This window comes from Anarhichas minor, unplaced genomic scaffold (genome assembly GCF_050575085.1).
Source record: "Anarhichas minor isolate MPS153535 unplaced genomic scaffold, ASM5057508v1 ptg000051l, whole genome shotgun sequence".
Taxonomy (NCBI): Eukaryota; Metazoa; Chordata; class Actinopteri; order Perciformes; family Anarhichadidae; genus Anarhichas; species Anarhichas minor.
The window spans coordinates 1,778,912-1,806,904 of NW_027466497.1; the positions used below are offsets into that span (position 1 = coordinate 1,778,912).

The window sequence follows — 27,993 nt, forward strand, 5'->3', positions numbered from 1 at the left end:
TTATTTGTTTTCTTCTTGCACAATGATTGCTTTTTCATTTGGTCATTTAATTCAAAAAGTGGACTCTTGTTTGTAGCCAAACAGTAATCTGTTAATAGCAGACTGCATTGCTAATATTATGAGACGGCAGAATACATCAATAGAGAAAAAGACAGGAATATAATATTGCTATTGAATGAGGCTGAATATATAATCAAAATCATTCAAATAATCCATGTAAATTGCTCTTTGGCAAACAATTACTGTTACTAATCAAAGTCAATTTTACCAGAGCGAGCAGCAAACAACATCCAAGGAAATTATCCCATGGGAACGCAGCAGGTTATTAAACCCCCTCAACCCCTCCCTTTAAATTACAGATGCAAACACACAAACTGGGCCATAATGTACCTATAAGTAAAATGTGTATTAGTTCCTGTGGAGGGAAAATAGAACACTATGGTTGTAGGATTTGATCCAGGTCTATACTCGTCTTTCGCCTCTGTCATCACACTTCCATTTGGCCAACTCCCCGACTGAAGGGGACGAGTCTCATTTTTCAATTAGGCACTAGACTCACTCATGCTTCACTGCTTTCTCATCACCCTCATCTACTCTGCCCCCACCTTCCTCTCTCATGCTAATAGGAAGGAGGGAGAGAGAGGGGGGGGGCGGGGGTGGTCGAAGGGGAGTAGATAGAGACGCTATTGTAGATCAGCTCTGATGAATGCAGAAGGAGAAGACTCCCTCTGCTTCTCCTTTACCCACTTTCACAGAAACATGTTATTGCTTATTATGACTATTTTTTACACCAAACCCGTCATATATCTACATTCATATCTTTTGACTAATTAACAATTAATTTAGATTTTCCGTTTTAAAGCCTCCCTCTTCATAATGCAATGCTACCAATATGTCGCCCAAATGTATTCATAATTACCCTTAGACTCACATGCAGATCTTAAGTAAGGTATCCAAAGATGGACATTTGAAAACAATTTGAATACAAAATGACTTTGTGAAATATTATGTGCATGCCATTTTTTTTCCTATTTCAGACACCTGCAGTGACTTAATGCTGAGGAGGCAGGCTTTGTGAGTCGTGCGGCAGGGCTGGCTGTATTTTTTATTTATTTTTTTTGGCTGACCCAGTTGGTAGGCACATAGAATATGCAACTAAGACACAGACGGTAGAGAAACACCACGGTACTTTAACATTCAAGAGGGAGGGAGAACGAACGATAGGAAGAGGCAACAAAACATGGGGGCGAACAAAACATTCGCAGTAGAGCAGACAAAAGGGGAAAAAGACAAGTAAGAAAGGAGAGGAAAAAAAGATGGAGAGCAAGGAATGCAGTAAGACATGAAGAGATAAGAGTTCTCTTCTGCTCCCAGTAGATATTTTCAGAGGCTTTGCGAATGTTTCTAATTCCCTTTGCCTCCATTAGCCTCCTTCTCCATAGCTGCAGATTAAGCATGAATAAAGAGTTCGCAAAGAGATGAAGAAGGGAAAGAACGGAATGAGACGGGATCAAGGAGTCTGGTGGTTGCCATGGCGATGAGAGGGGAGAGATTCCAGAGTGGTCTCAGCCATTACGCAGTGTGTTGGGGAGATGGACTGTGCAGCACTTAGGCTTATTGCAGTGTGGGCTGAACAGATATCTAATATAGACAAGATGGGCTTGCACCAAAATGGTGGATGGTAAGCGCAGTCCAAATAAAAAGAGGCTGTAGAATACTGAGGTTTTACTGCCAAAAGATGTGCTGAGAAAAGCCAATCGGGCTAAGAAAGAAAGACACTTATCCCATTTGAGAAAATGGAAGGATAAGCAGTGAAGAAAAAAGCCTCACACACATACTCAGTGATGTCTACACTGAGACATACTAAGGCACACAGACAGATAAAAACCTCATCAGGGCTACATTGATCCTCTCCCACAACAGCTAAGTACAACCACTCTATTTATACAAGGCCAAGAACAACAGTTGACTTATTTGGTTAGGGACTGGGTCATATGTAATGAGCAGGCACAACAACAGCTAAAGATAGGACAGGAGTTTTATTATTAACCATTAGCATAATACCAAAGGAGCGAGATCCAAATTGAGAAATAATCTTTTGTTATAAACATGGCGTACCCACAAAACGTGGCCTGAAAGAGACAAACTCAACTTCCCAAGCAACAGTTGTGATCTATAAAAGAAACAAGTTTAAAAGGAGAATGTGCACACCTGTGCAAACGATTTTGGATATAGGGTAAATTGGCGACACAGATAGTGAGGTGGTGAATTGATGCCAGATTTATTAATGATGCCTCTTATACGTTCAATTTCACTTAAAGGAATACTTCACTAAAAAAAAAGACCATTTGTATGTTAATTACTCACCACTTGCTACCTTGAATTCTTGAAGAAAAATGTGTTTTTCTTGCAGGCCTCCATGTTGAACGGAGAATCGGAAAGAAAACAGAGTGAACCCTTGATGAATTGAAATTAATTGAAATCCTAATTAGGGTCCAGGTGTCACAACAGCAAACCTATTTCAACAACTGGATAAATTAGACTTGGCTTATACTGTACAAACTGTGTGAGGGTTTGTTAACAGATTTTTGGTTGAGTTTTGCTGTTGTTAAACCTGGACCCCATTTACTTCAATTCATCAAGGATTTACTCCGTTTCTTAGGTTCTCCGTTCCCCGTGGAGCTGTGCAAAAACATTTTCTTCAACAATTCAAGGTAATACGCAATGAGTTGACATTATATAACCACTGTTGTGGCAAAAAACAGTTAATCTCCAATCATCCCTAGTCTTGTGGGTGTCCATCAAATTTTACTACTATAAAAAGGGTGACTTGTACAGAGATAGAGAAGAGGAATAAGGCTGGCCATGTGCCAAGTTATTTATTTATGAGTATCTTTGGCTCAGATTAAGTGCAACAAACTGCTTTAAAAAATGGCAATTGTGGAAACATAGGAAAATAGAAATTGCCGAAGGGCTTAATACAGGATAATGTCAGTTTCTACATAAGCATAACTTTAAAATTGCCACCCTGATACTTGTAACATATTGAGATGATACACAGTGGGATCTCTGATTATGTATAATCTTTGGTTGTAGCCCCCTGCCGACCATTGTGCACCATTTATAACTGTGAACTAATCAAATCAAAGCAGAACAGTGGCTCTATGCCAGTGCTTTCTGGTCAAACTGACTTCAAACAAAGCAGCACAAAGCAGTGTGTCAGCTTCTGCAACATCTTCCTGGTGTTTCTCGACTTCCTGGGTAGTTTAATACCAGAAAAGTTATTTGAACATCCCCATTCTCCTACTGACAGTAGGTATGAAGCCACCAAATAAAACAAGGAAGAAGATAACATATATTCTGGAAACTGACAAGATACATTTAAATTAAAACTTTAAATCTCATTGTATCTCCTCCCTAAATGTTTTCGACACCACAGGAAAAGGCTTGAGGGGCATATGTGTTTTGGTTGGCGAGCATGAAATGCTGTTTGTTTCCCTACCATCCAGCTGATTTTAAGCATTGTGTTGATTTTAATCAGTAACCAGATAAATTATGTCCAACCAATAGCCACAGGGTGAAGATTCATTATCTCTGGCGTTTGTGCCAAGGGAGCCCGAGTGGGATTTCAGTGACACAGAGAAGTCAAAAAACCCAAGTGTGGCATGAGAAAATTGCCAAAAAGGTTCAAAGGAAGAGCAGAAATACATTTAAAAAAAATAGGATGAATGGAAGTAGAATAGGAATGCAGTTTCAACTCATCTGAATGTGGTGCTAGGATTCACATGTGTGCATACGCTGTACAGCGTATTACATGTCAACTGTGGGTGGTCTTCCATACATTCAGTTACATTGAGTCATTATTCCTGTACCTCTCACTCTCCAATTAACATTCACTCTAACCTAAAGGGCAGCATCACATGTCAGCACAACAGGGCCTCTCTCTCTTCCCATGTGACGTGGGTCATTGCAGTTGGTCTCACTAGCGTCATGTGAGGTGGGTGACAGGTAATTATGGCTTTGCACTCATTTCCCCTCGTGCTCAGTAGGCTTGATATCCCTGAAACAGTCACTATGGTACCAAAGTCACTGCGAGCTTAAATATTTACATTATTTTAATAACATATATATTTATATATATATATATGTTCACTTGGCTTTATTTATGTATGTGTGACTGCATGAAAGTGTATGGCTGCATGTAGCACAAAAAAAACCATGATCATTTACCGTGCTATTTAATATAGTTACCTCTATTTTTTAATTTTTTTTACACATTTGAAGCAAGCATTCCAAGGTCAGAAGCTAGACAAGTATGACAGTTTTGTTTCCACGAGTGAGAAAGAGAGGCGCGACGCCGCAGTTGCCTCCCGGTGGAGTTAACAAACAGTCTCTTTGCTCTTTTGTCTTTGGTTTTATCTAGTCACGCAATGTGGTCTTAGGCCTCCCGAGTCGCTTGATGTGGCTTCATCGAGCCACATCCCCATTCCCCACGTTCACGATATCTCAAAAAGACTGACACACTCCTGTCAGGTAATTAGCCTAATTAGTCACTCCCTTGTATCTCCTTCCCCTCCCGAAGCTCGTCTTTCCTCCTGCGTGGGTTTGATGAGTGCCATCATTAATATCATCCCGCCATGGGTCATAAAGCATTCCATGTCACCGTGATAAAGGTCCCAGTCATGGCCAGTGAAGGGAGAGACGATAACATAGATGGATATAAGGGCTTTAAATTACATCGTTTGAATTAGTTCAGTGCACACTAGCTACTTTTGTACTGCAACATGAGTCACGGTACCGTGTTCTCTCCTCCTCACTGTGGAGTTTTCTGCCATTTGTTAGGAAACTTAAGGGATTTTGCTCAGTAGCTCTGTAGCCTTTTCTCATCAACAGTTGCCACAAAGAGTGGCTGAAAGATCACACCATGTTAGAAATTATTGGCATAAATTACTTACATGAGTGCGATGTAAAAATCAATAGAGGAAAATCGGACAATCTCAGAAGAGACGTGGCGTTTTTTGACAAGTACTTTGAGATTGACCATAAATTCATCACATCCATATTAGAACATATGTCACAACATGATCATTTAGCTCAAAAACCAACAAGATGGAAGTTGTGTTACCTTCATAGACAGCTTTAAATCCCTGCCCGCTGACGGCGTAGTCGGACAGTAGCCACAGTGTGAGCCTGGAGCCTGTACTCACAACGGGTGAAGGCAGCTGGAATCCCGTTAACCTAAGAACAAATGCACAGGACAATAACAGTCAGACAAAAAAAAAAGATTCAATCAACAGCGCAGTTGGTTGCAAGGTCAGGTGTGAAGCCCTCTTCTATCAAGCCAGCTGTTCCCTTCAGTATTCAAGGATTACTTTTTGTATAACGAGGCTCTGAATCATCCACAAATTATCAAAATGCCAAGACCTCAACGGTACAGAAAACCTCAACATATTTTTCTTCATCAGCAACAGACAGAGTAGCTGCAATCATGTATCCGCAGTAAATTAGAAACACAGCAGCCAGTCTGAGAATGAACAAACAGTTGAACAGACAACAACATTGTCAGACTGAGTAAACAACCACTTCTGAAAACCAATCAGTACTTTTGAGATATGCACTTCAACCGGAAGAGAATATTAGTTTTCTATGTATACCTGTAATGTCCATCTCATCAGTCTAAAGGTATGTACTCAATGTTGTTTTCATGTTAGATGTCATTAAGGCTTGTTTGAGCATCAGTCTAACACAATTCTGAAAACTCCCTTGTTAATTAGGGCAATTTTACTTTGTGGGTTTCATTTTCCATTCCAAAAAAAAAAAAAATGTTACTCATCTGGACCTGTATTTATTAAGCATCTGCAATTGCTCCCAACTTTCCCAAAATGTTTAGATTACCACGTATTTGATCCTACATTTAGACCTCGGTGTACAAATAGTTTTGAAACGTCCTTACATTTAGCATTAGGATTAACTCTTTTAAAATGTAGGATAAAACAGAGCCTGTGAGAAGTTCCCAACAGGTAAACCATGACAGGAGAAACACCTATACACATTCCTGCAGGTGTTTAAATGCAAAATTGAGAATTTTGGTTTAAAATAATGATCTTTTTCAAGGATACTGACATTTAAACATCTCCTGATTGAAGGTCAATCCAAAAAAATTGCAGTTGTTTTGCAACTTTTGTTTTGTTTTGCATCTTTGATGTTGTGGCCAAGTGGCCCAGGTGCACATGGCGCACAGACACCCCCAGTCTATGACAGCAGACCAAAGGCAGCAATAAAACAGGGCCTACATTAACCTATGCCATTGTGCAAAGGCCCATGCACATTTAATAGGAATTATTACAAAGTAAACAAAAAAATACAACCAAATAAGTTCAAGATCGTTTGCTAAATTTAACGTGACAGTCTAAAGGCAAATAAAATGCAATTTGTGTCATTTTTAGCACTTCAGTTTTGATCACATCTTTAGCCTGTGTGTCTTTTCTGTGTTTCTTTTTGTTTTTCCTGCAACAAATAGGACAATAAACTGAGATAATCAACTCGGCTTACAATTTTAAATCTGTGTTTAACACAATTCCATAAATAACTATGAAGTGCTGGTGTGGGGTGGTACCATTCTTAGTCCTAATAAAACTTTCAACATAATTTCGAGTTATTCGGAGGTGCCTGGCTTATAACTCGTTTCGCTGGGATTTTATATAATGATGCCCTGACCTGGAACTAAGGAAACTGGTGACAAATATCTTCTATGCTAGGATGTTAAAGTGATTTTTTTAAAGCGATCTCTAAGTATACATGTTTATTCAATGTCAATGAGAGACAACAGTTAAAAAAATATCAATCTGAATTGTGTAAAAATAAAAAAAACATCCATCGTTCATTTTATGTCTCTTTATTATTGAGTCTTCTAAATGGTTTTACACATGTACATACATTGTATATATGTATATATATATCTATATATATATATATATATATATATATATATATATATATATATATATATATATATATATATATATATATATATATGTGTAAGAGCAGACATAACAATTGTGTTCAAACTGGTGTGGCAACTACAACATCTGGGGGACTAATAAGCAATGCATTATGGAAACAAGTAATACACTTTTGGGTAATGAGCCTTGTCTTATTAGTGCCGGCTTTAAGCAGCAGCTTTACCAGTCTCAGCTAATAAATCCATTTCCCATGTTTGCAACTCACATACTGGTGGTACTCACATATACACATACACATACTTGTTAAAAAACAGGTGTCCACTTATCGTTTGTTGCCAGTCACCACAGGTTGACTCATCTGTGCATAGACACAAATGTGTGTCCACGCTACAGTCTACTGATTTACTGATTTTAATAAAGGATAATGTTGTCACCTGACCTTTATCTAATTCTTAAAATGTCCCGTCCCGAGTGCCACTTTAATTTTCGTTTTATGTTCCCACATGCACTCTCTCACTGCATGTGTTTCCCACTTTTTACAATCTATTACACCCCTCCCTTTTATCTCTCAGTGTTAAGAGAGGCCTCAGTGTTTCACTTAATCCTTAAGTACCACAGTGGAGGTGGGGAAAATTGCAAAACACCAGTACGGGAAAGATGAATTGAACCAAAAAGGGAAGGGGACTTCAATATATGCATGATTTCACTCCTCTCTGTGAGATTGTCACGGTGGGATATCAGCTAAACTACGGGACACATGTTCATGCAAATAGCCCCTTCGCTGACCACAAATTGAGTTGGAAGGCAGCCATCTTGGTTCAGCAGCGCACTGCAGGGAAGGGGGGGATTGATAGAGGGTATGATGGAAGGGCTGAAAGTGCTGAGAGGGGGGGTCTACAAACTTGGAGGGATTCTTGCCGCATCCAAATCATGATACGGGCCCAAATCATTTTTCCAGGCTAAGAGAAAACAAAATGGATACTGTCAAAAGACACACAGAAGCTGGCTTCACATGCGAAGGGAGATTAAATATTGCAATGTGATATGGGCCGTGGCAATCTGAGGCGTGCAGCCGGTATTGTGAAAAAGCCAGCTGGGGGGATTGCCTGTTATCAAGGAAAAGATGCGAGATATGATTGCGACAGAGCGATACAAAAGAATGGATTTGCAGCGCAGGTGTGTCGAGTGGTAAATTGATGGAGGGAGGATGAAAGAGAGCGATGGACAGAAGAGGATTGAAGGAGAGAGAGAAGGATAAGTTAGGAAGAATAGCACGAGATCATTGGCTGTTGCAGCTGTGCGGAAAGCTGCGTAATTCCAGAAATGAGGGCCTCTGAGGAGAAGAATAGGTGTTGGTGTGCATGGCTGCATCCACAATGAACAGTTTATGTGTGTGCAAGTGTTTGCATAAGCATGGTGGGCGCATGGGGAGAGCATAGGTCTATTAAGAGGGATTTCCACCTGACTGGCCTCAGCATCATCTCAATGAAGAACCTCTGCTTCCAATTATCCCACCACTACCCATGGGACCGAGAGAGGGAGAGACGGACAGAGAGGGACACTGAGCATTATGTGCAGAAAGATGACCGTATAGGAGAAGAGTGGAGATATTGTAATGTGGAGATGGCGGTGTTGAAGAGCAGGTTGAGGGAGAATATGAAAAGGGAGGTGCGTGGGAATGTAACAACTGCAACCATGAGTTGACCCGAGTTGACCGAGGATGAGTCACGGTGAGAAACCCCTTCATTGGGCTATAGCTATAGGGATTCACGCCAACGCACTCGTTTTATTATTCATTTAAACATTTCCGTGCGTGTTTCTGATCTGCATCAAATATATGCGTATTTACAGCTGTAAACAGACAGAGACTAAATCAGGTCATTTCGTCCTTTAATCTTATTCAGTGAATGTGTGTGTGTGTGTGTGTGTGTGTGTGTGTGTGAGAGAGAGAGAGAGAGTGTGGATGTTCTCAGGGTTGGAAGGTAAGGACAGTGCTGATGCAGCTGATTTTCCCCCAGAATGAGGGAAGAGAGGGGGGGGGGGGTGAGAAAAATAGATACAGCAGCAAGATTTTGATGGCTGAGGAGAGGGGAGACATTAGCCAGTAAATGATGGGTGGTAAGGGAGAGACAGGGAGGGAGGGAGTTGAATTGCATAGTTGAGAACTATGTGTGTATTTCATGTGTTTTTGTGTGAGTATTCCTTCTCGACAGGACCCTGTGCAGCTATAACTTGTCAGTGGTCAAGGCCAGGGGCTGATGGTCCGTTGTGCTCTGTAAGCTCTAATTCTCCACTGACTGCCTATCATACTTACAGAAATGCTAAGAACTAGTGCCCAGTCATTGCAACGCACACAAATCGTTCCAGTTCCAGCTCTTCAATGCGTTTTTGGCAAAAGGAAAATATTATTATATTGCTAAATTAGGCTCTTTTTCTTGTTGTAGAAAAAAGAAATGCACCATTGGATCTAAACTGTTGCTGCTCAGTGTGTGTGTGTGTGTGTGTGTGTCTATGACTCATCGTTGGTTCTACTTACAGTGAAAAAAGCTGACCGTGTTGCCTTCGGAGGTTAAAATGGCACTCCATTCCCACACACATGATTTGATTCCTCCAGCTAATAGGGAGACTTTCACAAGCAATTAGACTGTGTATATCTATCAGCCGTCTTATGCTTTCTTTTTTTGGTAAGCTGTAATGTACCGCGTCACTTTGGCCAAGGGAGTGATCTGGCCTTGATGCAGTTTTATGGTTAGCCTTCAGTGCTCTCAATTTCAGTTTAAATGTGTGTAATCGGAAAGCCTGCAAACGTGTTACCAGTAATGTTCGTGGTCTTGCAGGGGAAGAAGACATTGCAACCTCTAATATGCTTTTACTGAATCATTTAGACTTCATAATGTGGCACCCTTTTCCTTTTTTACATATTTCTGCTGGTTTTTCTGTTCCACATTGTCCAGAAAGCATGCAGCTCCACAACAAAGGTGAACCAGAGGCAGCATCAATTTGCAAATCTCATACTGTACAAAGCTCCCCGCAGACCCCACAACTCAACAATATTTCCAACACGACTGGCATCTTTTTGAATAGAACGGGCTAATTATTTATGTCTGCCTTGTGAAGAAAGACGGGCGGCTGCTTGTTAATATTCATACGTTTGTGACATCACAAGGTATTTGCGCATCGCGGCTGAACAGCACGGGTGGGAGAGTCTCTCAGATGTCACTGATGCTGAATGCTGATGGTGGGATAATCAACCGCAGTCAGCGCCAACTGAGAGACAAACCGCAGTGAAGTCATTAACAAACCAACGTCTCTAGAGAAAGAGGGAGAGAGAGAGAGGCTGCTATAAGGGAAAGTGGCAGAGTGGAAGGGAAGGTGAGAGAGGGAGTGGGTGGAGAAAATATCAACAGTGACTTCTTGAGGAGATTTGAACAGAGAAAGTAAGAACAGCTAAATAGAAGTTTGTGTGTCTGGGCGGGGGGGGGGGGGGGGCAGCATTCTATCACTGTCAAAACGGTGATCGAATGCCTTACTCATCAGCTGTGTTCATTTTGGGGCCATGAAAAGACACGGATGGCAATACAGGACTGATTAGCTGTCTTTTGCTGTGCAGAATAGCTCGAGTCATCACCGGCTAAATTAAAAGATGTGTGCATGTGAATGAGTGAAGGAGTTTTGGAACACTATCAATAGCTTTACCAGAGATAAGTGCTCTATAGTCCTAAATTGTATCTGTTTCAGCAATCTACCTTAGAGTCAAGGTTTACACACACACACACACACACACACACACACACACAAACACACACAACATTACTCCCTCCCCTGCAGGTCAGTGAGTGAGTGAGTGATGTGATTGGTTTATCTTCAGGCTATCTGCACTCCATTAACAGTCTGTTACATTGCCCTGATGCTATCTGCATCAACGCCATAGATACCTGCAAGGCAAAGCAGGGGGCTTTATAATCCCTCTGAGTTAGTTTACACACAGAATATTCAGCTGATAATGAAAGAGCGTAAATCCATGCATAGAGCTCCAATTACTATTTATTCAATACTTGACAATGCTTGTTTTGATGACAGATGTGATTTTATGTACATACATAACAAAACAAAAAAAGGAAATATAGTCGATATGTAATACAGCTCTGACCGTAGGGCGCAAGGAAGTTAAAAAGAAAGTTGCAGTCTTTGTTCATTTGTTCCCCGGTTGTAGGGACACAAGTCAATTACACTCGCAGCAAACAAATCAAGGCTGACAAATTAAACAAGGTGACGTTCACAAGTCCACTGTGTTTCCTCTGCTCCGCTCAAATCGCTTTGTAATAATCCTTGGGCAGAAAACAATTAGGGATAGAATAAAAGTAATTCAATGTCGTGCCACTCTCGGCCCTGGGAAAGTGACAACGCTAAATGGTAGCCATGAGATATGCCGTTGTTTACTCGCCGCATCGTTGTGCATGTCTGTCTGTTTGTGTGTGTGTGTGTGTGTGTGTGTGTGAGAGAGTAGATAATTATGACACACAAGGATGTAGTCATTGATCAAGGAGACAAGAAGGACAGATGTAAGGGAGCCAGTTGAGAGCAAACAAGCAACAAGGTGAAATACATCTTAATATTAAACAGCTGCCCTACATTTTAGATATGTAGTTATGTACAAGATATATGTTGTATGAAAGTGTGTCTACTATTGATATTACCTACATATGACTATTATCTTTAAATATTCATATAGAGTGTGTTTAGTTTTAGTTTTAGTGTGCTGCATATGAGCGATAAGAGAAACAAACAAACAAACCACTAATGTACACTCAATGTGACGGCTGAGTGAAATGCTGCCTTCCCAGAATCTTTCAGATTGAAAAGATATGTCACTTAATCAAGTGCAGCCGTTTGCCAATTAGCGAAGCGCGCACCCAATCCCTCGTTCACCAGTTGAGGCTTTTCATTGTAAACTGCATCTTCCTCTCTGACTCATCCTCTCCGTCCGCTGACTTCTATTTGACCGTTTACAGCCAAACATGTGTGGTCAACCATGTCCAGCAATTTAGAAAGACGCCTGCAAATCTCAGATTAGATTATTGTTGTTGTAATAGGCAAATCACCATATCTACCTGAGTCACCGAATAAATCTACATCATTAAGGTGAGGTTCTTAGTCTATGTTCACAATTTCATAATTTGCACTGACATCTCTCTCTCTTTCTCTCTCGCTGTGATCTTCAGTTTCTCCATCGCTCCGCAGAGGGATGCCACTAATAAACTCCAAAACAAGGTTGGGCAGAATATCTGATTAGCCAGCAGGGCTTGCAGGGCTAGCAGGGATACAGTGACCGAGGGCGCGCCCAACCAATGCCATTTACTTTCTACCCGTCGCTCTCCTTTCATTCCTGTAACAATGATGATCAAAGAGCAGCGGAGGGAAGGAGACAGCGAGGGAAAGGAGAGAGGAGGAGGAGGAGGAGGAGAGGATGGCAACAGTGTATTTGTATTTGTGTGTGTTACTTAAGTACAGCACTGGTACTGAGCTAGAATTAGCTGCAGGCTCTCACAAACACTGAGTTACTCGTTTTCTATTTGTCTTGTTTCTGCATACTGTCAACAATCTCTGCTTTAGTCCTAATTATGGCTTTTTTTTGGTATGGATACCAGATTCATCTGTTCTGTTTTAGTCTCTGCACTGCCATGTATGTCATTTCTCTATGATTTATATCCATAACAGCATGTTTACGGCAGAACATAGAGTGATAACTTTCACCTTTCCAACAACCAGTGCAACTGGTCACATGCAACAAGTGTCTAATTACATGCCAGACAAATCCTTTTGACATAGGGTGGCTAGTGTCTATGTATGTGCATGTGTGTTTGCACGATATGTGCGCTTTATCCATAATCACGTTTCACGAGGTGTTTGGATAACTAATTCGACTGCTATGCTCCGTGTCTCCCAGGGACGAACAAGAGAAAACAAAGGGAAAGGGTGAAATCAAGGAAGAAAAAAAACGTGACTGCAGCAACACTGAGGAAAAAAACAGCAAAATCAACACAAGCTACAAAAATATGCCAGGGATTTGCTTAAGCCGGGAAACAAATGGCGCACAAGGAGAACGTCTGTGCTTCACAGTCCAATAGATTACAGCTAAAGGGAACGGAATGTATTTCTTCTGTTTGTGGCCTTGTGGTTAAGGGGGGCACACACCATGCCACCGTATTGATTTGGTCGGTTGTCTTTCTTAATTTTTTTGTTCTTTTTTGCCTGCAGTGAGAGTCTGAGGCAAATGTTTTTTAAAAATTGGACCAAGTCCAAATGCCAATTCACAAAGTGGCAAATAAGTGTTAAATATTTTGCCATATCAACCATTTTGAGCTATTTAGGTCAATTGTCAATTTCAGCAAATCATTTTGGCCACCATTTAGATTTTTGTCAAAAATAGAGTCTATACAAAAGTCTATATGTAGAGAGAAGTGCCTTTTGGATGATGTTATTGTGAGAAGAGGATTTGAAGTCTTAAAAAGAAGGTCATGCGATCGGTGTGTGTAAGTGTGTGAGAATGAGCATCAGATTAGATTAGATCCCGATGAGCCGGCATCTTTAATATTCCTCCGTTTTCTTAGTAGATTTATGTCATTTATTTCACCCTGTTTGGCTGTAACACATTTGTCAGTGAAGACAAACAGGAAGTGGGCTGCAGGTCCGCATGTCTTCCCTCCAATATGACTGAAATTGCCCAACAGGCAGACACGTCCTCATTGTGTCAATGTGTCGTGTGCTGTGCTTGATGTGTTTTTTGCTTTTCGCTTGGAGTCACTGCTTGCAGGTATGTTCAATTAGAATGTTGTCTCATGGAGGCAAACCCTATTTGAACCAGTCACTATGGTGCCCTACAACGATATTGTCCATTTTCAGACCACCAGATACGTATTTGAGTCACTTTTCAAAGAAAATTGCAGAGCATGTCCTATTATTTGGAAAAAGTAATGTAAAAAAAAAATGTATGCTGCGGGCATTGAGTAATGGAGAGAATTTTTCAAATGTCTAAGGCTCTAGAGATGTTTATGAACTTTGGGAAAGTGCCTGAGAACATGCTGCTAGGTGTTCATCACTACTTGTATGAGTAAAGGACAGCATTTATATATAAACAGCATCAATATTACTGACTTTAGTTCGAAGCTTTGAATATCAAACCTAGAACTATAAATCCCTGCAGAAAACAAAGAAGCAAAGGAGTAGCTTTTTTTTAATCAAATAATCTGATCACCCTGATAAACTGCAGTTTGCGGGTACTTCGGTCTGGAACAATGGTTAAACGACTGCTTTGGCATTATTAGCTATGGAGAGAACAGCAAACATACAAGAATGTGGCAACGAGCTGTGTTACTCCAAGAACTATAACATTTAATGTGTATTTTTGTGTACTCTTTTGCTAAACAGTCACTGCAAAGTAGCCTTTGACTAGAAGTATTGACCTAACTATTTAATCATCATTGACCTGCAAAAAACAGGTTGTCCATGATTGGTTAAATTGGGATACTATTAGCAGTGAAACCATCTGTAGCCCTTATCGTAGATCTTTGAAATGCTCACCTTCACTGAGGTGAAATGTGAAAATGTAAAAAATCGGACATGGTGCTCCATTTACGCACGGTTTCACCAAAACTCTGGCTACCGTGCATTTTGTTCAGAGGAACAGCAGACACAGTTTACATTTGAGAATTTCTGAGATTGATCAATCCAAAATGACAAGTGAAAAATCCCCCAGTCTGCTATTCTCCCTCCACGATGTTAAAACAGACATGCCCCACATGTTAAAATAGCTGCGCTCTGCTACTAATGACTTGTACTGCGCCTTAGGTATTGCAATCTTAAAAATGACGTGATTTGCACAAGTTGTCGCGCAAATCAACAAAATGAATTCCCTGCAGTGAGAAAAGCATAACATCCGCCTCCCACCATCCCTTTGTTAGGTGGTGTTTATCAATTCATATCATGAAATGATTGGCTTTCTCTTACTTCCTGTCATATTACAGTACGTGCTGGTGCTCTGTGCATTGAATACCTGTCAAGATCAACAAAGTACTACAAGCATTTAAATAGAAATATTGCAAATCAACTTGTGCGCATTAGCTTTTTGTTTACAGGCTAAAGATGAACTTGTGTTTATTAACCAAAGTATTGAATGTTTTTATTATATGACCGGTAGAGCACAAAATCAGTCCTTAGTTTTAAGTATTACATTTATTTATTTATCAATTGAGATTACTTGACTTAATTCTGATTTTGTCTTTTTTTTTACATGATTCTCTTTACATAAAATCTCTTAACAGTCAAAAAAGGTTCACATTTATAACATGTTTCAGGCAAAAGAAAAGTAATAACTAAGTCTTATAGTAATAACTAAGCCCTACATGGGCGTACCATACGTCTATTTCTAGTGATTATGTTTTCATCGCCGAAGGATTAAACGCCCCAACGGGCTCGCCTCCCAGACATTTGGCGCAGTTTTTTGACTCCGGTATGTCGCCAAGCCCAGAAGGGCTAAAAAATGACACATCTTTTAGAAGGGGTGCGCTGCATATTCAATCTCTTATCTGAGCAGGAAAACATTTCATTTCACGCTGCCGCTGAAGTGTATCCTGTTGAGAACATTGACAGGCCCGGCGATGGAGGAATGTCAATATGCGACACACACAATGAGTGATACACAGGATTTGGCATATAAATTCACGGCCATCTAGTTGATTATTTCTCTAATCTGGGGTTACAGGGCCTAATAATTCTGCCTCACAGGTGAGTTGATGCCATAAATCTCAACATCGTTTCACTTTTTCCCAGCATGAGATGATGAAAAACAAACTATCACTCTTCCTCCTGTTTTTAGCAGACTGTCGTTAAAGCTGGCGTTGATAAGTGGCAGTCTCTCCATTAACAACCCAGACTCAAAGGGACCATAAATCCTACAGTGTGTGTGTGTGTGTGTGTGTGTGTGTGTGTATATCTGCATGCGTGTGTCGATGCTGTTGAAAAAGATGCCCAAACGTGAGCGGCGCAAACAAATTAAACTATGCAGCCTTGGAGCCATAAATTCTCGCACACAAACACTCCTCCTCCTCATTTGGCTATGAACTCTTCGCATTGATGTCGCACAGCATGTTAACATACAAGCACGTGCAGTGCATGAATGAACAGACAAAGAAGAAACGTGTCTATGCCAACACACACTGAACGCATGTCCACCACAGTGTTCACGTACTGGAGTCAATACGCCCAAGTATGTGTTGTGGAGAGATTGATGGCCAATGCCGTCACCGCCGTGGCAAGTGTTCAAGGCAGGACGTGCTGTTGTACGTCACCCGCTCCCACCCTGACCCGCAGCAGACTTTGGCTCTTTACAAGCTTGACTCATTAACTTAACACTGTAAGGCTCACACATATAGTATGATACATGCACACATGCTGGAGGAGCCTGGGGACTGAATTCGAATGAGCGTTGATCCACCCATTCATTACTATATAATAGTCTGTAGAAAGTGACCGGCATGCACTTAACTTAGAAGTGATGAAATAGAAAATCATAGCTGCTCTAAAATGAGGAACAACCTCCCATCTCATCTCATCTCACCCATCAAGTTGCAATCTTCAAATTGCTTGATGTCCAAAATCCAAAGAGAAGCATTTTGCATTATATAAAACAGAGTAAATCAGCAAAACCTCACATTTCAGAAGCTGTATACAGATAATGTCTTACATATTCACTTGAATACCTTCGACAATACTCGTTTTTTCAACTAACTTTCTGACAATTGTCTAATCAACTATCATCCAAATCCCATTTTGGTGTTTGTGTTGCTTTAAGGTTCAACTGGCCAATCGGAGAATCTTCACAACATTTGGGAGAATTCCTTTACAGTCTGCTTTCAAGGTCTTTTTTTTTTGGAAAGGCTATTTACGCAGCTCAAATCAAAACTTTGAACTACAAGCAGAAGCAATATGAAAGTACGTAAATACGATTTTTACCCTCCAATGCATATACTGTACAGACACTTGTGCTCCCCAGTGCTTGCCAAAAAAGCAAACACCTTTCCGAAACCTTATGTGTCTGAAAAATTACAATTTTCCAGCCCACTGCCTTTTAATCCGTGCTTAAAAGCGTGTGTTTATCTGTGTGCTTGTGAGCGTGCTTGGTGTTCATTTTATCTGTATTCCAATAAACCTCGATTTTGTTGACACTGATTCAGCTCGCCGGGATGGACTGCACACTAGTCTAGATCCCCTTTTGTAAGCGTAGAACACACACATACACTGCCTCGCTCTTCCTCCTCCACACACAAACTCATAGTGTGACACTCACTGACACTCACTGACTACAGTCACGCACTGACGGCTGACTGTAGTGTTAATGCCACTCCCAGCACCATGCACTAGTGCTCCTTATTTAGGTCCTATTGAGGCCGTGGGCTGAAAATCTGTCCCTTTCACGCCTCCTCCCTCCCTCTCTCACTCACTTCCCCGCCCCTGCCAGACTGCCAGGCATTAAGTTCCTCAGTTCCATCACTCAATCACGGAGAGGAAGGCATGTGAAGAAAGATGCCTTCACACACACTCCAACAGCTTTTCCCTCTGCTGAAATGTACTCAGCGTTTCCCAATTGGCAGTTACAAGGTGAAATGTGACACAAAATTGAAGAAGAAAAAAAAAGGATTGCTTTTTACAAGTAAGAAATGTGTGTGCTCTTGTACAGAGTGAAAGTGAGTGAGCTGGTAGAGGTTAAGTGTCTCGCTTTAGGTCAAGTTGGCTGTTGCTTTAGTCATGGGAGGTTTGTCAGTTTGACAACTGTGTTACTATACCACCGGCCCTGTCTACACCAGGGTTACTGGTGTCGAGGAGGAAGTTAATTTCACTACGACCAGATGATAATTTGACTACATCATTCAATCAAAAACTATTGCGAACACCAAAAATGTTGACAGCCCAAAATTAAATAGCGAGAAGTGGATTTGAAAGGTTCAATTGAGGAAAATGTTAGGACCACAGCAGGGATTTCAAGAATTGGCAACTACAATTAATGCATACTTTACAGAGTTGTTTTAAATTGTATTTAAGATGCCACAATTTCCATAAGTTATATTTGTAAGGTTGCACTATCGTCATGGGTTGCAGTTGGACAACTTTGTAAACGGTCCATTCAAATTATGCATTCAAGGATACTCCTTCATCACATTTATACGCTATGCTGCTGTCGAATTATTCGCATTGAACATTGAGCAATTCCATGGCATTTGTGAAAAAGATAATGAAAGCGAGAGGGGAGAGGCTGAGGAATCAGCAACATGTTTGCATTGAATTGAACAGTTACAGATTAGAAAACATTTTTTTAATAGCTAAAGAGAAAAACGTTAACATGCTAATGCTGTTAAGATGAAGCAATTTCATAAATGCATAATGTCATATTGCAAAAAAAATGGATAAGCACATTTTTTTTACCTGTGTATATTAACAACTTAAGTCAGCAAAAAATATTTAACCCTGAGGTTAGTTTCGCTGCGGTTCAATTGCTCCCTGTGTGAAGTCACAACACTTAGGGAGCAGGATGGACTTAACCACTTCATCACTACACAATCCTGGAAATGCAACGCTTAATTAACAGCAATCAGATACCGGCAGCAGCCTGACCTCGCAATTTGGGACATACAGTACATCACTTATAGATGTATACGCGTATACATGTCCTGTTTCTCCGTTTCAAACAATTGAAACTTGTCAAATTCTCTCTCTGCTTCCCAGGTGTCAGTCCGGATCTTTAATGAAATGCTGCAGCAACAGACTGACTCAGATGTGCATTTCCTGAGGAGTGCCTGTGACTCATAAAGCAACTGCTGCAGGAGCACACACCCTCACAAACACACACATGCATATACATTTACTGTGGAGCTAAAGCTCACACGTATATATATATATATATATATATATATATATATATATATACTATAGCTGCACTGATTTGTAAGCCAGCATTCTCCTGATAACATCAATTTGTTGTGACAGCAAGGAATAAATGAATGGATAAATAGACAAATCTAAAAGTCACTGCTTTGACAAAGGAATCAAAGGTGATCATTTGAATGTGAAGAGAGGCGAAATACTCATTTTTGATGACTTCTTGAGATTAAACAGAATATTCCAAACTCTACAACCTATAGTGTGGTCTACATGAAAGGCTGATCAAAGTCAGCAAAAGCAGCATGCAGGACACTAAATGGAGAACAGGCAGAAGAAAAAAGAAATAGGTGAGGAGGAAATGAGGGGAGGTTGAGAGAAAATGGAGGAAGAGGAGCAAGAGAGATGGAAAGAAAATTACTTTCGACGCAAGCGGCTGATGAGAGCAAAGGGAGGGCAGAATTATCATACTTGCATCTCAAAAATGTGCTAAAAAGGTGTCTGTGGTGTAGATGGGGGTGTGAATGTAAATATCCATGCATGTCCTGACAGACTGCTGTTGGCAGGTGAGAGCTGCTTCCAGACTATTCCCAGCATCTCCAAACTCACTCACAGACAATGCAAAATAATGCCTCCTTTGAAAAGAGAGGAACTCTGGTAAAAGACTACACTAGCAGAATCTAAAGGAGATCTATGTTCCCTACACCCCCCCCCCCCCCCCCCTTTTTTCCCCCTTTTTCTTAAAATTCATTTTCTTTCCCCTCACTTATTTTCAAAGCGCTTAGACGGAGAGAGTGGAACGCTCCCGCCGTCCCGCTGGAGCATCACTATACAACAGAGCCCAGAGGTCCAAACAGGAGAAAGGCTGAGGAGAGCAGCGCGCAACACAAATCCATAATGGATTTTCTTTTCTCTTTCATTCGCTTTCTGCAGGGAGATGCAGTGGAGGCACCGCTGGCACAGAATGAGAGGCGCTAGTAGAGGAGGGGGCAGAGAAGAGGTGAGAGAGCGAGAGAGAGGTGATGACAGGGAGAAAGAGAGAGGCCGTCAGAGACTCAAAACAGTCTCAATAACAAAAGCCCGTGCGAATATGTCTCTCATCTCATCGCTGGAGGGATCGCATAACACATGATTTACAATATTGGCAAGGACAAGCTCAGACCAGAAGGTGACAGGAATTAAAAGCAGCTTTGGTGTAGCTTCAACTGATTAGATGCAGAAATTGCCGCTAATTAAGTTAGCCTGTAAGTGAGGGACTGCCGAGAGGTCTGAGAGATATTATGCTGCAAGCAATACTATCCCGAATTACATAAATACATCAGTGAATAGCAGCTCTGTGGCTGCATCTTATATTTGCAGCTATTACAAATGGAATTCTGTCTCTTTAGATGGCCATTCATCCGAACAATACTTGTTTGAAAATGGATGAAAATGTTTGAACTTAGTGAGCAGGAAACTCTGCAAAACCAGAGAGCGTATTTTCAGTACGCAATGTTAGCACAGTGCAGCCCTTTCTGAGGCTGGTGAATCAACTGTTGAGGATGACACTGTTGATTCAGAAATTGTCTGTATGAGCCTTCACACCCAAGTGAGCTTCATTTCATTTTGCTAGTAGCTCTGACGCACAACATGTACCCAGAGTCGGTGAATAACTTTGGGTGCTGTCAAAGTGTCAGCGGAGTCGGTCTTCTATTAATCACCAAAGGATCTGCTTCAACCGCCTCTGAGTGCAACACCGATAACAGTTTTGATTATAGTACTGCCTCTTTTCCAGTCTCCAGTCCGTTTACTTTATCAAAACCTTTAAGTCCAAATAAATCTATCAGGGACATTTTCAGTTTAATACGACTTGGATCTTAATTGAATGGTTTTGGCAATCAGTTGTATTGGTTACAATAGCTCCCTACAGTAATCAATGACATTTGGGAAAACAGTGACCTAACTATACCAAAATCTGATGGTAGGGAGGTTGTGAGTAAGAGTTTAGTCAGATTAGCAATCACTTTATATGGAGATAAAAACAAAATTGAGCCTAAAATGTCACTAATAAGCCTAGATTGTGTTCATGCTCAGCTTCTCTAAGTATGGGTTGCAGTTAAATCAGGATGTTTATCTGTAAAGTCGTGTGATGGATGTTTGCAACAGACATCTTGAAAACAATGTTTTCATTCTCTCTCTTCCACAAACGTTCCGCTATTGTGGGGGGTTTGTTTGAAACCTGTCTGACTGTCTGAATCCTTACTTTTCTTGGCCTTTTACTGGCAAGATCACAGCGTTCCCAGATCTCTGTTCTGCCTCAGCCTGTAGGCACCATGTACAACTGTCATGGACTGCTAGTGTTGCAAAAAGTCTGAATCTGAATATGTAGACATACCATGCTTCAAAAGACTGCGCTCTCTTCTTTTTGATCTTTGTGATTACTATCAAAAAGAATGCCCTCTGAGCTCAAATAATCCAGAAGCAGAGTATACAACTGAAACCTTAAAAATATGTCTCCCGAGCTTCAATGCAGACTGGCAGGCCAACAATGTAGTACATACTTCATGGTCTTTATTGCAAGTGGGGTGGGGGTTAACTTATTGGGTACAGTGTCATTACTACCAACGGGAATCATTTCCACAAAATGGAAATAGGACCAATATTATAATAATCCTGAATCATCCTTGAAATTTGCTATAGCCTTGCCTTTAACATTCTAGCAAATTACACATACCCTTCAAATGTCAAATTGTTGACGACACATTTGAAACATTTGGTTTGGTAAACACATGCATGCAGTTAAAAAAGGCTCTACCTTGTCCGCAGGTTCCCCGGGCTGGGTGGTCCGTCATATACAGACAAGATGTCAAAGTCCTCCTCTAGGGCGAACCCTTGAAACACCAGCTGTATCCTGTTGTGCTCCGCCGCCACGATCACCCATGTACAGTTGGCATAGTTAGGATAACCGTAAGGGTAGCCGGGGCTTTCTATCGTCCCGTTGGGACTGTGAAGTGTGTAACTGCAGTTCTGAGCTGCGAAGAGAAAGAAAAAAAAAGAAACAGGCAGTTATTAAAAGGGTGCAAGGCGTGTTAGAACTGCTAGCAGAGTGCAGAAAGTATTTATAGAGTATGAAACCAAATAAAAGACACGCCTCTGCATCAAAAAAACTGAAATGATATAAATCCACACTCACGCTTAAATGCACACCCACAGTCAAACCGCACCAATTGCTGCAACATCCATTATCACCTACATCATGCAGCCTGAGCCATTATTACTGCAGTGCTAAATGGCTTACCCTCTCCCAGCTTTCCCCACCTCTACCACCTCCATCATCACACACTTGTTCACTCACTGGCCCTTTCACCACATTAGTAATAGGTCCCAATATATGACATAGTTGGAGAGGGGAACATGAGAGGACAGGAGAGGAAGCACACACACACATGAGTACTACATTAATTCTACTCATCCTGCATTTTCGTCAGCAGCCGCTCAAACTGCCTTCAGTCTTAACTTCTAATTGTGTATGTGGCCATGCATCAGAGCTGAGCTTTGAGTAGATGTGTGGAGTGGGACCTATGAGGTGTAACTAATCCCTGAAGTGGAGTGGCATCAGTAGGAGCTGAATGATAATAGCATTTCCAGTCACCATGCCACTGTTGACGTGTGATTGCAGTTATATTTTGTGTAGCTGGTTGTCAGGGTTGATGTACTAATTGGTGTCTGTATGTGTATGTCACCCTGCAGATCATAATCCACTCAATTAATGTCTATCTCCTCCAATCAAAAAAGGTGAATGTTGAAGTTATTTTCGTCTTCCAGACAGCTGTCAGTGGCGGACTGACAAGAGAATAACGTGTGAATACATTGGACCACACCACACACCATATACTGTAAGTAGCCTCATGTGCAGCTTTTAAACTAAGACAGCAGGGATGTAACATCTTCTGAATTAATTTCCCTTTGCAGAAGAAACCTGAGGACCATACAAACCCTGCATGAAGGCATATCCTTCTAGAGGGACTGAATTACAATATCATGCAAGAATAAATGCTATTTATACAAATTATGTGGCATTTTCCCTTTGTTTGCTTCAGCCACAAACCTGAATGATAATGCAGCCTGATTAAAATGTAATTAGGAGAATATAATTAGAGGACATCTGTTACCTGCATAACCCACATTATTCAACACTTGCAGTAGATATGATTTCTGTTTTGTAGATTTGCATCCATACTCTTAACGGTGTAAATGTCTGGAATAAGTCAATGCAATGAAATGAGCTATGCTACCTGAGGGCATTAAGACAGGGCAATACAAAAAATGAGAATCTTGAGTAAACACACTGCAGCTTCGAAAGCATGTAAACCCTCCAGGGGGAATCCCTTATTAAATTATTGTGAAACATACAGATTCTGTGCTACTTTGTATGCGCTCTCTGATTTGAAGAGCAATCCCACAGGTAAAAATCTGTTCAAATGTTCACTCTGAATTGTGCCTCATGTCTGAAAAACCAGCAGGGATTTACAGGTAATAAGGCACCACGCACCAACACAAGACAAAAAAAAAGGATAAAATTGGCCAATTTTCCTTCCTCTCAGTCTTACTATCAACCAAAATAAATAAAACATTGTTTTTAAGTAAGTACAGGGGGGGGGGGGGAAAGAGAATGAATTGCCAAAAATTACACATGGACAAGGATAATCCCTGGTTAGCGAGACGAGGGAACGCTGCATTTGTTTTCACAGCAATATTCAAGCCCGGTGTTTAAGATTTCAGGGGCTACATGCCACATCGGGTGTTTATGAATTCTGAAATGCCGCTGGAAAAAACACTAACTGACACACACAATTGCATCCAAACGAACAAAACCAATATTAGCATATTTCTTTTCCCAGGCAGCAAATCAAAACAGTATCCACAATATGTTTCTTGGGTTGGGGAAAAATGGGTGACAGTGTCAGGAGGTAAAGATCCAGACTGTCTGAATGGCATCAGTAGGAGCTGAATGATAATAGCATTTCCAGTCATCATGCCACTGTTGACTCCTCGGAGCCTGTCTCCCCCCCCCCAAAAAAACAAACAGGCAGGGGCCTCTTTCAGCTGTCACTTTTCAGCACTTCATAAGCACTCGATCTCTCCCAAAAGATGCTAATGTGTGTGCAATTAAACCCTGGCCACTTAAAAACACTTCAGCAAGCTGTATAATGGTGCATGGTGAGTTCAAATCTTTGTTTGCTGTGGAGATCTGCAAGTGTGACAATGAAATCTTTGGAAAAGAAATGTGGGAATACATGAATAAAATAGTGTAAAATGTGATGTGAACAGTAACTAAATATGACCTATATACTGTATAGAATGCTGAAAATAACTGAGCAACATAGTGTGTATTCATGTTTCTTTTCCCTGCGTCTTCTCTCAGTCCTCATCTTTAACAAGTAACACGAGAGAAGAAAAGAAGATCAAAGCGAAAGCTGTCTCCATCTGATTTTTCATTAACGCCTTTAAATAGGCCCTGCAAGTTAGCATCCACCCTCCCAATTACCTCCAGGTCAATACTAATATCTAGGTAAAACCTCGATATCCACCTCTCCCACCTGATTTTCATATCTACAGCATGGCCAATAATCTCCTCATCATCTCCTTCATTACCGGGCCTCTATCAGACAAATGCTAATCAATGGCTCATACAGCAGCTAATGTCAGAGCTTGATGGGGGTCAGAGTGGAATGTGAACCTCATGTACATATGCAATGAGTTATAATGTCTGGGCTGGGGATGAATTACAACACAATACCAGGCAGGTTCAAGTAGCTCAATTGTTACTAAGTTTCAGGACGGACTCGAAATGCTATCGCAAAAAGGAAAGATTATACGTGATCCTTCAGGTTTAAAGGACAAATCCCTCATGCGAGATATCAACGTGTTTAGAGTGCAATAGTCCTCCACAGAATTATGCTACATACTGATATATGATCAGCCAGGCAGGAAAACAGGCTCTGTGTTTTATGGGCACAATTAAGCCAAAACAATCATGACAGAGAATAAGTATACCGAGTCCCCCAGAGCTCGACCGAATGCTATTTTGAAGTGTGAGCATCTGTGCCTAAGTGACCAACTCTTAAATCGATAATGACGCACACAATCTGGGACAAAAGAATAATACAATGTTTTTAGAGAGCCTGCTGTTTTGGCTGCAGCGAAAAAGATTTTATCCATGCTGCAAAGTAGATGGTCAGAATTGAATGGGACACAGAGCAGACACTTGCACTTATGTGGGCATTAAGAAGCAATTTACAACATCACCAAGTTTGATTTTTATGTTGACTCAGTAATAGCGGGTCTGCTTTGCCAGATGTGCTTGCTGCACCGTGTAGTCTTAGAAGTGCGTTTGAGGTAAACCGAGGTGCTGTAAGTCTACTCTCTGTGTTCTTTGAAAACCCAGAGCCTTTGGTTAAGAAGTCGACCCTTCACTTTGGGCTCGGTTGAATTTAAGCCTCGCCCAGGGTGCATTATGAAATTAGCTTTTGGGAGCTGGTGACCCCTTGTGTAGCCCCTCAGTGTAAATCTGTAGGGGGGGAGCCCATCCTTCAGTTGACCCCACTGACACACCATAAAGACCCCATAAAGGGACTGCTGGCCGTGCTGTTTTAGCCCGGTAGACCCCCGTTAAAGTAGAAGGTCAAATTGCTCAGGTGAACTATTATGAATATGGGGTAATTGGAAATACGCTGGTTCAGCAATTAGGAAAATTGCCAACTGGTTCTAGTAGATAGCGTATTTTATCCTTCAGCATGTTTATGGGAACTGTTTGCACTGGCTTGTACTGGAATGTTAACTGTGCTTGATATATGTGGCTGCTCAACAGATATGTTGTCCGCTGCTTAGCCCTCTCTGCCAATGGCAGCATCAGCTTGGCACTAACAAACTCCGGTGTGAACACTGCCAAATGGGTGTACAGGGAGAGGTATGACCTTGCCGGGGCAGCACTCCAGGTTCTCCATGCGTATGTGTGTGTGTGTGTGTGTGTGGGGGAGCTATTGTTTGCTTTGCCAGGGCAGTTGTTTAGTAGCGGGGCATACAGAGCTGCGGCAGTGCGCCGTGACACTTTGATGAATCGATGGTCACTGTGTGCTGTGCTCTGGCAGGACAGCAACCCCTCAGAGCGGAGGAAGGAGACAGGGAGAGACCAAAGGAGAGCGATAGAATGAGGGCTACGGGGGCCGACAGACACAAAGCAGACTGACTGGCTGACTGAATGTGTGGACAAATGAGAAGATAGATCTGGAAGACGTGAGAAATAATAGAGGCAACGGTGAGGTGAGGGACAAACTAGGTGGAATAGAAAAATAGCAGCGGAAGGGCAAAGAGAGGGAGGAATGAAAGTGTGTGAAAAGGATTATGTCAGAAGGGCACCAAGAGGAGGAGCAACAACCAATGGGAGAGATACAGTAGAGGGGGGAGTGCTTTTTTTTAAACCTATTTTCTGCATCTTGTTGCCCTTCTGCGCTATAGGTCACAGACAGCCAGTGTGACTTTCAAAGCAAGATAGCGCTTAATCTGCAATGTTAGCAAAAGTAGAGGTCTATTTCAAGGGATGCTTAATCAGTGCATTTTTATGTGTGCGTGTGGAGTGAGACACACATGTCTGTGTATGGAGGTATCAGTTGTCTGCACATGTATAAGTGTAATCCCTATACCCTGTGTGGGTATAGCGTCACATATCTGCATGTAACTCCTCTGCTGAGATGCCGTTACAGCTAACAGCAGCTATCAAGGGGAGGACATTTCCTCTTGGCGAACATAATCCCCACATCACATTCACATAATACCATAAAGACACAAACAATACTTGCAATTCAAAACTGCAAATCTGCTTTCTGGGCTCCAATCTTTTTTTTCTGTTGTATTTATCCCCTCTGCCTCAGCCTGATCTCTTCATTTCAGTTCAAGTTTGCCTTTGGACAAAAGACAAAGATGCAGGGACCGTCTTGTTTTTGCAGTCAATAATATAAATGCTGTACGTCTCATGTTCCGCATAATGAACACAACTGAAGAGAATAAGACTTTTTGCTTGATAAGGGCCCTCCAGAATTACAACAGTGCTTAGCATGGAACTATGGCATTGTTAATAAATGCAAGGATGCAGCTTGGAAACACAATGTATTGAAATGATAAATCAGTGCAACAGGAAACTACTCTGCAATTGTTCCAACGTATGTATATCAAAGGAAACCTTGGTCACAAGAACCATGCACTCATCCATTAAATTGGACCATAAACTACCTCTTTCAAGTCTCTCCCATCATATAGCTGTGAAAGAGAGTTCAGCTCTTTCCTCATTCTCCAGAGAAACTATAAAGCCTTCATACATGCGGTCCATCAGGGCCGATATCCATACAAAATGAGAGGAAACGGTGAATAATTTCGAACCAAATAAGTGCGTCCCTTTGGGTTTATCGAGTAACAAAGCTATCAACGATCACATATAACCTACCCCATGAGTAAACTTCAAACAACCAACTGTTTTGTGTGTGTGTGTGTCTGTGTGTGTGTATGTGTACCAGTAACTGCCTCCCTGGTGGCAAGATAAACCCTTCCGCCCCATAGATCCTCTCAGCACCACTATTTGTCTCTCGACGTGTCAACGCATATGCACGCCTTGACCGCATCATATCCGAATTAACCTCTAGATGGCCACCATTAAAATGGAAATGGATGAGCTCAGCTATCACGCTCGCCTCCATACATTAGGCTAATGCCTGGGCCAGGACGACACCGTCTGCCATTACAGACAAGCCAAATGCAGTGGAAGGCACTTGCGATAGGCTTGCTCCCACTTAGCCCAGTGGGCTGAACGGTAAAAGCTGTTTCCTGCAAAAGGCCACAAAAAATGGAGCTTGCATTTCCATGATGGTGCACAATTAGAAGCTTGGAAATGCCTCCTGCTGCATGAATGTGTGGTATAAAATATTGATCTGTGTAAACACATACAGAGAGGACACTTAGGCAAACGCATACGTAAAAGCTTCTGCCACATATTAGGGTCAAGGGTCTGTTGACTTCTATGTCAAAACACATAGTTAACACATGCGCTCATACACAAAAATGGGAGAAA

The 27,993-nt window shown here is 41.4% G+C and overlaps 1 protein-coding gene across 1 annotated transcript in view; it reads right to left on the minus strand.

Moving 5' to 3' along the window:
- Positions 1 to 27,993, minus strand: part of csmd2 (CUB and Sushi multiple domains 2) — a 201,255-nt gene that overhangs the window by 164,586 nt on the left and 8,676 nt on the right. The window contains exons 2-3 of the mRNA XM_076075332.1: positions 21,688 to 21,904; positions 5,126 to 5,238 (exon numbers count right to left, since the gene is read on the minus strand). Of these exons, the coding sequence (XP_075931447.1) occupies positions 5,126 to 5,238; positions 21,688 to 21,904 (330 nt within the window). The remainder of the gene's footprint in view (positions 1 to 5,125; positions 5,239 to 21,687; positions 21,905 to 27,993) is intronic.